Raw genomic sequence first — 14,268 nt, 5'->3', positions numbered from 1 at the left:
TGTGAGTTCGGCAAAAATTAAAGTTCATTTGTAAACAAACTTTTACGTTATGGTTTTTGGACAAAAGCTATTCTTTGAGCTCCTTAATTACTGAAAATAAACTTATGTTAAATGAGCTGGACTTCTGTTAGAAACGTAACATACGTATAATTTTCGGACGTAAATTTAATACTGGAAATAGCTCAGTGTAAAAATGTCCTGGAATGAAATGGACTTTGGCTTTTGTTGAAAACATTACTTGATTCAAGTCGCTCCTTTTTCTTTTCAGGAAGAAAATGGTACTAATTCGTCTGGTAGCTGTTATAGTGACATGGTGCTGGATAGCAGCCGGGGTTGTTGGAACGGCTGGTGGTCAACGAGCCCCTTGTTACCAGTGTGAGATGTACAGAGAGAAGCATCCTCATTCCCATCCATATACAGCCGTGAGTGGTTCAAACACTTTTAATTAATTATACAGCTGTGAGTAGTTCAAATACTTTTAATTAATTAATAGTTCAAATACTTTTAGTTAATTATACAGCTGTGAGTAGCTCAAATACTTTTAATTAATTATACAGCAGCTTTTAATTAATTATGCTGTGAGTAGTTCAAATACTTTTAGTTAATTATAGCTCAAATACTTTTAATTAATTAATTAGTTCAAATACGGCTGCTCAAATACTTTTAATTAATTATACAGAGTAGTTCAAATACTTTTAGTTAATTATACAGCTGTGAGTAGCTCAAATACTTTTAATTAAATGAGTAGTTCAAATACTTTTAGTTAATTATACAGCTGTTTTCAAAACTTTTAATTAATTATACGGCTGTGAGTAGTACTTTTAGTTAATTATCAAATACTTTTAATTAATTATACGGCTGTGAGTAGTTCAAATACTTTTAGTTAATTATACAGCTGTGAGTAGCTCAAATACTTTTAATTAATTATACAGCTGTGAGTAGCTCAAATACTTTTAATTAATTATACGGCTGTGAGTAGTTCAAATACTTTTAGTTAATTATACAGCTGTGAGTAGCTCAAATACTTTTAATTAATTATACAGCTGTGAGTAGCTCAAATACTTTTAATTAATTATACAGCAGCTTTTAATTAATTATACAGCTAGTTCAAATACTTTTAATTAATTTATAGTTCAAATACTTTTAGTTAATTATAGCTGTGAGTAGTTCAAATACTTTTTTAATTAATTATAGCTCAAAGCTGCTGAGTAGTTCAAATACTTTTAATTAATTATACAGCTGTGAGTAGTTCAAATACTTTTAATTAATTATACAGCTGTGAGTAGTTCAAATACTTTTAATTAATTATACAGCTGTGAGTAGTTCAAATACTTTTAATTAATTATACAGCTGTGAGTAGTTCAAATACTTTTAATTAATTATACAGCTGTGAGTAGTTCAAATACTTTTAATTAATTATACAGCTGAGTAGTTCAAATACTTTTAATTAATTATACAGCTGTGAGTAGCTCAAATACTTTTCAAATAGTTCAAATACTTTTAATTAATTATACAGCTGTGAGTCGTTCAAATACTTTTAATTAATTATACAGCTGTGAGTAGTTAAATACTTTTAAGGAATGAGGCAAAGTCAGGGCAAAAGTGCTGTACAACTATGACAGCAACAAAGAGAATGGAAAGTAGGTTCAAATTTCAGAGGAAAGATCATTGTATGAAACAGATGCAATCGTTATATTCAAAAGTTGAGGACTTGATAATTCTAGAAGGTATTACAGAGAAACAAAAACTCAAAAAGGGTGTTTCGGAGACTTTCGAATTTCAGAAGTATATTCTGGAGACCTGAGAACTGCAAAAGGGGGGTTCTCGACACTTAAGCAATTCAGAAAGTTAGTCTGGAAAATACGAATGTAAAAAAACAAAAAGAAAAACAAAATCCCGGCCTTCAACAACATTCACAGTTAGACTTGGCACACTTGGAAATTCCCAAAGGATATTCTCAAGACCTGAGACCACAATTACAGAAAAATTATATTAAAACTTTAGGAGCCCAAAATTTGATTCTGACGACCTGAACATTCTACGTGTATTTTTATACTTGGCACTTCTAAAATGGAATTCCGGTGGACTGAAAACTTCGAAACGATGTTCAAGAGCCTTGACATCTGAGGTTTTCTGGAGGTTTGAGAATTCCAAAACGGTACTCTGTCTAGAGACTCGAAAGAAAATATCAGATCTATTCAACAGACATTAAAGCACCGACTGAGATAAAATGTTGCTACAGATGAAAAGGCTAGAAAAAGTTTCTTTCAAGTGATGATAGAACGAAGTGGCCAGAAATATAAATTCATATAAAAAAATAATATTAGGGATTCAAAATTCTTTTATCATAAGACATGTATTTCCATTTTCATTGTTTTGTATCCCTCTTTATTTTCTTTGTGTGAGTGACTCTACTTTTACACTGCATAAATATCACTAATCTCGCTATCCAAGTCGCACAGGGTAAAAATAGCAACTTTTATCTTATATTTAATCAAGACTTTATAGAGAATTTTACATTTTATAAATGCATTTTTTTCTTAAGAAAGCATAATTATGTATATGAGGAGTCCACAAAGAATAGTTAGGAAGGAAAATTGTTTATTTAGAGGAATTTTACTTTCCAGCAGACCTGTCAAGAGATGTTTATTAATTTAAATGAAACATACACAGATACTTTGATGAGGGAGAGAGAGAGAGAGAGAGAGAGAGAGAGAGAGAGAGAGAGAGATGAAAATGGTAATCAAAATTAAAATATAGGACGTCAGTTCTTCAATGTCAAACATGGAAACTAAAGACATGCCGTAGTCTGTGTAAGTGAACTGTATATTCATACCAAAATGAAGCTGAGAGGGATAAATGCAATTACATTTTCTATCTTATTTACATGCCACTCAACATCTACTCACAAACAGGCTTCAAAACACTCTCTCTCTCTCTCTCTCTCTCTCTCTCTCTCTCTCTCTCTCTCTCTCTCTCTCTCTCTTGAAAATAAAAGGCCCATGATTGTTTGTCCTGCTCGTCCACATTATACTAGATTAATAGATCAGCCATTACAAGAGTATGTATCCTAATAGGAACGTATTTGTCTTTCATAATTCTTACGGTGAACCAGAAAAGATTATCACTGGATAATTGTTAATGAATGAATGTTAGCAAGACTGGCTATATTCTTCTCATGTTTAATTATGTGTGCCCTTGCTAGTATGATTGCGAGTGTTCCTATTCACCCTCATTGTCGTACAGAATATTTATAATACGTTTAGCTCCATAGGACAGGTTTACCTTTGTGGTTAGCTAATAAGTATTATTTCTGGATTGACGAGTCTTGAAATTGCAAAAGGCGTGTGCCATGTTTACAGTTATGTGCTGTATGGGAATGCGCGTTCTTTTTCGAGAGTAGCTCTACCAAATCATGGCATAGGACGTGTCCACTGTGGTTAGGTAGAATATATATATATATATATATATATATATATATATATATATATATATATATATATATATATATATATATATATGATTAGGAATGGAATACTAGATTTATATGTAATTATATATATATATATATATATATATATATATATATATATATATATATATATATATATATATATATATATATATATATATATATATATATATGATTAGAATGGAATACTAGAATTATATATATATATATATATATATATATATATATATATATATATATATATATATATATATGTGTGTGTGTGTGTGTATATGTATATAAAATACGTATATTGTATATATATTTAATTCTAGTGTTCCTTCTTAATCCGGGATGTGTGACACGATAGTCAAGTGTTTGGCTTCCCATCAATCCGATTAATAGTTCTCGACCATTAAATTCCTTGCAGAATCGGAAGAGCTAAGCTTCTCTATAGGCAAGCTGACACATGTGTCTATCTTATCTGGACTATTACAAGATTTGTATCCAGCCACCGATGGTACTGAGTTAATTACGACTCTTCCACAACCCTGCGTCACTTTCTTGTCTTGTGTCTGTAAAGAAAGTTGACCATCCCTAGTTCGTTCTACAGTCGAAATCCCGATAACGTATGGCTATTGAATTGTTTCCATCTTAAACAGTAAGGGCTCCTTTGTGCTCCCAGGCGCGTTTTTCGAGATTTCTTCCGACTTACACCCAGGATTTGCGCCCCAAGTGAGCAGCATAACATATTAGTTCAGAATGGCCAAAAGTCAGAACATCAAGCGTGAACCTGTCATGACAAATTTTTCCTTGTAGAAATTTTGGTTTAATTTCATTCCCTCTGATGATGACGACGGTTTGCCCAGTAAGGCTACAGGATTTTGGGTGTATTACTAACAATATGCCAAGATTTACCAAACAAGGAAAATGCTCATTTTTTATCCTAACCAATAACAGTCATAAAGCTACCTCTGTTATAGTCAATATTTTCTCATCCAGTAAATCACTAACCATGGTGATTTGGTCAACTAATATGCCTTTACCATAAAAATTATATTAATTATCAACCATAATTCCCACAGTTCAATGTGAATGTGATCGAATGCTAAAGAATATTCATTTCCCGTTCGCCACGCAAAGGGAGTTGTCAGGATAATTTTCTTTTTTATAGTTTCTCTTCCAATGTTCCCAGGTACGAGCCCACTGTGTTTACCCATGCAACTGCGGACCTATACCCTCGTGTGGGCCTGGGACGCCCATAATTCAAGATGGGTGTGGGTGCTGCTGGCAGTGTGCCAGGCAAGCGGGTGAATCCTGCGATGGGGTGACACTGTGCGATATTTCGAGAAGTCTTACCTGCAGATACAACACCACAGCTGATGCCGCGGGCGTGTGTAAAGGTAGGCTACGACAGCCATCTTGTTCCCGCCATCTTTCTATTCGGGGAGAGATTCATTTCACTCTTAGCATTGGCTCTTTTCATTTTTTATTCACTTCTGCATTTATTTTTTGTATATGTAACATAGAGCGAAATCTCCGTTAAAGTAGTTTTTAGTGAGTTTAGTGAACTCTAAATTCCGTCGTAAATGCATGTCTATTGCATAGTCTTGGGTATGCTAAGAATTCATTGGAAAACTGTTGTAGAAGAGCATTTAGAAAATAAATAAAATACTGATCATTTAAGAGTTGTTTCAAACGTGAAGATTTGTAAAGTTTAAATCCTGAGATCCCGACGAAGGTGCATTGCAGATTAAAACCACTAAGTACATATGACAGGAATAAAAATGATCCAATTTCGCACACACAGAAGTATTTGAGGCGAGATGTAACGTTAACGGTACTATCTACGAACATGGAGAAACATTCTTGTTGGATTGTCGGACTCAGTGCACTTGTCAGGTAAGCCTGTTTTAATTGCTATTAGTCTTCAAGGCATTTATGAATTTCATCCCTGTTATCATTATAATTGCCATCACCAAAATCAAGGTGATTATGGAACTAAATTTTATTTTTTAGTTTTCTGTAAAAGAAAACTATTGGGATGGCTGCTTGTATGTCCGTCCGCACTTTTTCTGTCCGCCCTCAGATCTTAAAAACTACTGAGGCTAGAGGGCTGCAAATTGGTATGTTGATCATCCACCCTTCAATCATCAAACATACCAAATTGCAGCCCTTTAGCCTCAGTAGTATTTATTTTATTTAAGGTTAAAGTTAGCCATGATCGTGCGTCTGACACCGCTATAGGTGCCAACAACACAGACCACCACCAGGCCGTGGCTGAAAGTTTCATGGGCCGCGGCTGAGAATTTCATAGGCCGTGGCTGAGAGTTTCATACAGCATTATACGCTGTACAGAAAACTCTTGCTTTTTACTTGTTTATAATTGTTGAGGAAGAGTATTTCTCACTTGCCTTTCTTTGAAAAAACTAGCTTAATTGCACAGTGTAACAGAATAGTCTTTGATCATTTCTCCACTCTTTCATCTACAATTTCTTTGTCTTATCTGTTTGGTAAATAATATTCCTGTCTCTTACTGAATTGCTCGCAGTTGTTCTAAACACATACCGACATATTCTAGTTTGACCATTCAAAACATTTCTTATACATCTTGGTGCTTCAGGGAAGAATAAATTACCCAGTATTTAGCATTTGGAATTTGAGAGAGCCTCTGTTTTGGTGTATTTCATCCGCTCGAATTCGAGCATGAAACCAAAACGGCCGAATTGTAGTTGGAATAGGGCAATTATTATTCAAATATTATTTCCCTTTCGTTTTCATGTTGACTCTTAGGCTAGGGATATATATACTGTATATGTATATGTATATATATATATATATATATATATATATATATATATATATATATATATATATATATATATATATATATGTATATATATATATATATGTATATATATATATATATATATATAATATACAGTATATATATACGTGTATGTATGTATATATATATATATATATATATATATATATATATATATATATATATATATATATATATATATATATATATATATATATATCCTTAGCCTATACGTCAACATAAAAACGAAAGGAAAATAATATTTGACTAATAATCACCCTATTCCAACTACAATTCGGCCGTTTTGGTTTCATGTTCGAATTCGACCTAATGAATACACAAAACAGACTTAAATTCCAGTGCTAAAAGCTGAGTAATCTATCCAACCCATCTTAGGACTTAAGTGAACCATTGTATATGTTCAAAGGATTGAATGAGGACAAAGTTTAACATTAAGATATAAAAATCTCAAAGCACAGAAGTCACGTCTTGTTATTCTTCCACGATATGAGAATGCTACATGCCTTAAAAGCAAAGGGAGAGGCATCAAGAAGTGAAATGGCTGAGAGAAGAATTAGATGAAAGAAATTCCAAAAACTGGGGCCTTTACACCAAGAGAGAAAGCTGTAGGTCCATTAGGATGCAAAAGAAGTTGTGGAGAGTTTTAAAGAATTTTTTCTTATAACAAACGATTCTGGGTGTAAGAGTTCATCTCATAATAAGAAAACTTCTTCATCTAAGGTAAAATAGTACGGTAATTCCATATGCGTAAAAAGGACCATGAGTAGCATCAGAGGAAGAGGCTTTGAATGATTGGCGCAGCTGCTTCTCACCCCAGTGATTATAAGGAGGAGTTTTACCACAAGTAAGAACATATGACTCAGTTACCAAGGTTTAGACCTCACCGAAATTAACAGCCACAAGTGTTGTTAAAACAAACCTCCCTCTCTCCCCAAGTAAAATAAAGGAAAAAGGCTTGTGTTAGCCTGCCAACGTTTATAGTTGCAACGCTGGCTTCATGTTGAGGGAGTTAGAGAAAAAGAAATAAAGGCTGGTGCTAAAAGAATAAAAGTACTGTAATATCCAAGTCATAAGCAAATTTATACAGACAATCAGAAGAATCTCAGATAGGGAAATCAAAGGTGTTTGATATATGGCCATGATGGACAGGATTATGCATAAGTTACAAAGTAAGAGATTCCAACTTGTTAATTAACGGAAAAGAGTGTCTTATATCCCCCACACAAGCATGAATGGAATGGAGGCTCACATTGTGGTGTACAATGCCGTCCCATGGGCTAAGAGCCTCAGCACATGGATAAGACGGTCGCAATGATTAATAACTGAAGACAGAAATCCGTGGGATTAGGCGAACAGCAGCCTAGTACATTAGACTCATATAGCATGATTGCTCTATACGTTAATGCTTGCCTAACCTGACTTTACTGTAATCTTCATCATTTATTTTGAATAATAAATCAAAATTAATTGAATCATGGTGAATTATATATATATACATATATATATATATATATATATATATATATATACACATATATATATATATATATATATATGTGTATGTGTGTGTGTGTGTGTGTGTGTGTGTGTGTGTGCGTGCGTGTGTGTGTGCGAGCGTTTGTGTGTGTTATTTGTATAAGACTTACTTTTTTATTGGTTTTGCCACAACAACATTTACATTTTTATTTTAGCTCCGGGAGAGAATTTTCATTCTGAAATTTAGTTTGCCATATCCTCTCTTGTGCCAGTCTAATAGCCCTCTTTTCTTCTTTTCAGAATGGGACATACGCCTGCGTGTCCTTATGCCCGGGAGAGAGCCTGTATCCAAGCGAAGAGTGCCTCAACCCTCATCTTGTGCCTGTTCAGGGGCAATGTTGCAGAGAATGGATGTGTGATGTAGTCCAGAGTTAGTTTCCTGTCATCGTTTTGTGAAAATGCGCATGAATTGTTTCCTAAATCATTTGAACTTAAATTTCCTTTAGTGCTTTTCAATTCAAGGTTTCCTTTTCATGCTGTTATAATACCCTCATGGTCTATAATCTTTTTCTCATCGGAAATGAATAAAAGTTCTTTCCTACTTTATTGACGACACTTATAGACAGAATTAAGTGCTTATATCAAGGTGCCTAACTGATTATGTTTAAGAAACAAGTCTTGGAAAATGACGTGTGTCATTCTTGAACAATGCAAAAACAGTTGTCTATAAGGCTATTATTTTACTTTTGCAAACGGGTTAACTAACATTTTCAGTAGTAAAAATACACCACGGTCACAAGATTATGTTGACAAAACAAGGTGCTCTAATTGACATCCTGAAACTCCACAATAGACCTCATTTTTAAGTTATGAACTATTTCACAAATTATCGTGATAGGGGTGGTTCCAACCAATAATTGGAAGACTGTGAATTTTTATTATAGTTTCTTTTGTCTAGGAACAGAGCAATCATTTTTAACTACACGTGTACCACAATGAGGAAGAATTAAGAATGAGAGAAAGGAACGTGTGTCTAACTAACTTTGGGTGAGAATCTCACAGTGTCTACAAACTTTAGGAAGAAAAGGAGCCAACTGATAAATTAATGCTGAACCCGCAGCTGAATACCAAAACTTGTTTCTTGTTATTCTCCACGGCACTGACTTCTACTCTGAAGACTTTACATTCAGTTTAAAGCATGAAATGCTAAGTTTACTGTTAACACCAAACATTCATTAAAAGATTTGTATCTAGTATGCCATTAAAAAAAGCAAAATTCCTTTTGGAAAATTAGGATAGGAGCTAGTTTACGTCAAAGCTGTAACGATGCATATATGCGCCTATATGCAATTATCACTTTGTATATCGATCTCAATTCGCCGCTGAAGTCATGAAAATATAACTGAGAACTCTAAAAGGGAATTATCAACGTGAATAACCGCCTCCCCCCCCTTTCTCTCTCTCTCTCTCTCTCTCTCAGAGAGATTATTGATAAAATTCCAGCTAACATTGCTTACGTGGTCTCAGAACAAGAAAATCAATTTAGTCCTACATCCAATTGCATGCAGACGGAAATTTCCAGCCTTTGCTAAAATGCAATATTCAAATTGATATGCTGATATTCGTTGTCACCGTACAACGGAATGGAAGAGACTACTAGGATTACATAAAGGTACTGTAGGTGATGTGATTTTCCCAAAATGCCGGAGGTTCAATGTTCAGCTGAAGTAATGTAGTAGATGCTCCTCGAATAGCGATGAAAAGAACATATAGAGAAAAATATGAATAGATCACGAATAATGAAAATCATTTTTGAAAGAGCAAGAAATAGGATAGATATCCTATGGACTTACAACACTGAGATGGAAGATGCTTAATTGATTTTATAATGCAAGCAAATAAATCGAGAAAAGACCAGCGCAACTGCGATACAATGCAGTTATTAAATGACGTGAGTATTACGTATCTTTCCGTTGGCCTGTAGGCGGAAGTATGGTAACTATCAACAGTAAATTTAAGACGCATTTTATTTTCTGTTAGAAAACCTGATATTTTTCACCAAGCTTCATATATCTACCGGGACATTAGTGTGGTTTTGTCTCTAATGGAATAATGATTTTCAACTCGGACGTCTGCAGCAAGGTATACTCTGTATCTTACAGATGACATTGTTTGAAATAGTGATTTTCTTTTTTCTAATAACTGTATTCATTAGTTTAGCTACTCGTATTGATAAATAGCTGAGCCGAGGTTTATCTCTTCCGTCAAAGAATGATCGCAATATTTAAGTAATGTTAATGTAGATTATTCTGATAAAAATATATCAAGTACCTTCCGTTACTCCACACTCTTATTCATTAACCAGCATGCTATATCCATAGATAGAACAAACATCAATTTCACGATTCGACGGCATTAATCTCTAGCCTGAATCGAGTTCTTTCGGCGGCGTAGCCTAGTTAAATATATACTCACCATTTTAACCTTTCTCTCTCTCTCTCTCTCTCTCTCTCTCTCTCTCTCTCTCTCTCTCTCTTTGTAGACTAAGTGTGCAAATGTGCTTGCTAATACTTCACATGCGATTTTATCATTCATGTTATCATCGAGATATTCCCTCTGAAATAATACCAGTTCAGCAAATTTTTGTGTAAATTTGTTTTCTGTGAAAATTTTATTTTAACACTGCGGGACAATGATACTGAAAAGACGTCTCTAAGACAAATTTCTTTACTTTGTTTGTCCTCAGATAATACTGAAGGCTCTCCTAGATGCAACAGGCGATCAGGCAGCTGGTCAGAGTGCTCGTCTAAATCCTGTGGAGTAGGGGTATCTGTCAGATGGTCAACGGACAATGCCCAGTGCCGTCTCGTTAACCACACTCGATTGTGCCAAGTCAGAGCGTGTCAGAAGCAAGGACAGTTGGAAGGGCAGTCTTCCACTCCCAAGATAGACATACCTGCGAGGAGACACCACATACGGGCAAGTATAATCATGATCATTCTTCAGCTTCGGTGTCTTTCTTATGCGAGTCTAAAACAATGGAAAACGACTGCTATTCATCGATTATATAATGGAAACACGAAAAGGGACAGGGAAAAAAGCGTGACATAAACAACAAAGGTAGAAAGGACTTATTTATCTCTCTCTCTCTCTCTCTCTCTCTCTCTCTCTCTCTCTCTCTCTCTCTCTCTCTCTCATTTCTTTGATATGGGTATTCAAATCAAAAACAACTTTTCTCAATGCAATACAATACAGTTTCCTGCAACACTATTTTAGCTACAGGAGATGCAGAATGCTAACATTCCTATTTCAATGAAATGAGTTGATATAAAGGGAGGAATGAGAATACTTGGCTTGGATGTGTCAAGTACCGGCTTCCCTCCTCATTAATTAAACGGATCCGTGTACATATTGTATATACCTAGATAAATAACTAATGGTAACCTTCTTTCGTAATAAGTACGAAATCCTGAAATTAAGTTAAAATGTAGCTCTCCAGTATCCTTGTGAAACCTACCTTCTGATTCCCCCTCCTGTCCCGTTCTCTTTACTCCCCCCTCTCTCCCAATCCCCACCTCACGTTTTCCTTCGCTCTGGCTATTTGCCGCCTGTGTGTCTCGTTCCAGCTCCTGCCTCGTAAGCGCTTGTTAACACTTCTCTGATCATTGTGAGTACGGTTATTATACCATATGATATTTTGGATTGGGTATTGGGCAGAATATTTTGTTTATTATGTTGGTTATGTTAATTAATTGGTAATATTTTGATATGTGAAGTTTTGTTAATTAAATGTAATTGTTTTATTGTGTTTTCCATATAAACTATTGTTAATTTTGTGGATTTAACTTGAACCTTGACAGATGGAATTTACTTTTGGGCTAGTTCGTGTTAAGTGTTTTACTTATTTACATCAACTATATTAATATGAATCTCTTCTTGACATATGGTGGTATAAGAAATTCAGTTTATTCGAGTTATGAAAGCTTATTTACCAGACAGCAAAGAAACTGGTAGCCTACTTTAGTTATTAAATATAATGAATAATGTATAAGTATTTTTTCCGAACATCTAAGGTTCTTTTACAGTTCCATAACATTTTCGATTGCATAACATCTGATGGAAATGTTGCGTAACAATAATAATTTTCGTTTTTTTTTTTTTTTTTTTTTTTTTTTAAACAGCGTGGACATACTTGCAAAGCGACGCTCAGGCACTTACAGTCAGTTCGACTTCGATCTGGTTGGTGCATTAGTGAAAAACGATACCGGCCTAAAACGTGCGCCGACTGCCGAGGGAGATGTTGTAGAGTGCATGCCTCTACAACCATCACTGTAGCCTTCTTATGTCCCCTTCATGCAAGCAAAGATTTGATACCAGCAACAAGAAGAGCTCGAGTTTCTCCTAGTTCTTCAAAGAGCGACGGTTCCAACAGCGTATTTCAGCGTGTTGTTCCTTTCCACGATGATGATGATTATGAATCGTTTTCTACTCAGCCTACTTCAACAGATTCAGTCCTAAAGTATCCCCAAACGGAAAACAATTACAGGGAATTCCGATCTGGTTACAAATATGCAGAGAATGAACACTACCAAAGTTATGTCAAACAAGGAGGTAAACGTGCGGATAAATGGGATCCTTACCCAAATGATTTGTCCGACGATGATAACCAGAGCGACCAAAACAGAAGCGATAACCTTCTGGAGGATGTCCCTCCTTTCGAGATTGATAACCTCACGGTGGATGACGACATAGAGTTTAATCAGATAAAAAATGACAACTATGAAACAATCCATCACAAAGTAGAATGGATTCTTAGGTGCAAGTGCCCGGTCACCTGCGGCAACCGAACAGTTCTAGATCCTCAGAGAACGCCTTCGGTCCCCACATAGAGCCTTGGAGGTTTTATTTGCAAGCTTTTGTCAGAAATGAGCGTACTTAACGATACCAAAATATTAAAGAAATTCTAACCAAACTCGATTGTTATGAAATAACTTTGCCCCGTCAATTGTTAGAATGAAGCACTGAATAAAAGGCCCTGGAGACATCTTGAAGAATAGAATCATTCATTTCATAACAGATGTCAGACAACATTCTCCATCTAGCTATATGAACGGAAATTTTAGTTGTTACTTGCAATACTATAATGAATAGATGAAGTGACCATACCAAATTGAAGATGTTTAAGAAATTTCACATTTAAACAATGTTAAATAATTGAGTGTCATTGTATTGCAGCAAAAATATCTTTTCTAGAAAATAGTGAACTGACCGAGATGGACTTTTGCCTTATATTGTATATATATATGAAAGACCGAAATCTGACGTTCGTCAGATTAGCTATTATGAAGAAAATTGTTGATAAAAGTTCCTAGAAAAGGCAGCACACTTTTTCCGGATGATTAGAAGACATAAGGTGTTTTCTTTGGATAACTGTGGTCATATTTGGCATTATTGCAGAAAAAACATTTGAGACCAACCATCCTCATCATCATAATCAGCATATTATTATTATTATTATTATTATTATTATTATTTATTATTATTATTATTATTATTATTATTGGAATAAAAAGAATAATAACATTCTTACAATTGCAAGACACGAAAGCACATTCACATATAGATTTTTGAAGTTTATGTTAACAATACAGAATTATTTAGATTTCGAGGGCTACTGGCCCTTCGTCGGAAATGTAAGGATTTCTCCCAAGACCCTTTTGTCACACAAGCCGTAGGCCTACTTGCAGATCGAACCTTTATAGTTGAGATACTACCGTGAAGAATTTCTCTTGGTTTGGGATTGGGATTAGTCAGCCACAGCAACTGTATACATACTGTTTTCTCTAACCTCACCCAAAAGGCCTGTTTCGAGTAAGACACAATTCGTATTGATCTTGTTCGAGTTACTGAAGGATTGGGTCCCAGCCACAGTGGATACAGAGTATATTAACCCCCCTCCTATAATAATTTGCTTCTTAATGTCGCTTTTGAACTTTGTTTTACAATAATAAAAATCATTCTTTGATCGCTGTCCAAATTATCCTATGTTCCGCGAGACAGTTATCCAAATTTCTGCCTTTTCCTCCGATGTAAGAAACGTTGCAATTCTCACGTTATATATGAAAAATCGGTAAAGAAAGCATATCTAATCAACCTCAAGAGCAATTTTCACCTACGTTTCTTCTGACGAAAGGGCCAGCAATCCTAGGAAGCTAAAGAATTCTCTACCGGCCAGCAATCCTGGGAAGCTAAAGAACTCTGTACCGGACAATAATCCTAGGAAGCTAAAGAATTCTCTACCGGCCAGCAATCCTAGGAAGCTAAAGAACTCTCTACCGGCCAGCAACCCTAGGATGCTAAACAATTCTGTACCGGCCAGTAATCCTAGGCAGTTAAAGAATTCTGCACCGGACAGTAATCCTAGGAAGCTAAAGAATTCTGTACCGGACAGTAATCCTAGGAAGCTAAAGAATTGTGTACCGACCAGTAACCC

The 14,268-nt window shown here is 35.1% G+C and overlaps 1 protein-coding gene across 2 annotated transcripts; it reads left to right on the top strand.

Annotated features, from left to right (window-relative positions):
• The first annotated feature begins 274 nt into the window (after positions 1 to 274).
• Positions 275 to 13,800, top strand: LOC136843258 (CCN family member 2-like). 2 transcript variants are annotated; one of them, XM_067111390.1, is made up of 6 exons: positions 275 to 422; positions 4,647 to 4,854; positions 5,262 to 5,353; positions 8,076 to 8,205; positions 10,522 to 10,754; positions 11,957 to 13,800. In XM_067111390.1, exons 1-6 carry the CDS (start codon positions 276 to 278, stop codon positions 12,662 to 12,664), a joined length of 1,518 nt encoding a protein of 505 aa, XP_066967491.1. In that variant the 5' UTR covers position 275; the 3' UTR covers positions 12,665 to 13,800. The 2 variants fall into 2 exon arrangements, 1 of the variants encoding a protein (XP_066967491.1); XR_010854498.1 differs by lacking the exons at positions 275 to 422; positions 4,647 to 4,854; positions 5,262 to 5,353; positions 8,076 to 8,205; positions 10,522 to 10,754 and adding an exon at positions 11,191 to 11,442 and having other exon boundaries at positions 11,957 to 12,086.
• Positions 13,801 to 14,268: the final 468 nt, after the last annotated feature.

This window comes from Macrobrachium rosenbergii, chromosome 11, assembly GCF_040412425.1.
Source record: "Macrobrachium rosenbergii isolate ZJJX-2024 chromosome 11, ASM4041242v1, whole genome shotgun sequence".
Classification (NCBI taxonomy): Eukaryota; Metazoa; Arthropoda; class Malacostraca; order Decapoda; family Palaemonidae; genus Macrobrachium; species Macrobrachium rosenbergii.
This window is presented reverse-complemented; position numbering and strand designations above follow the sequence as displayed.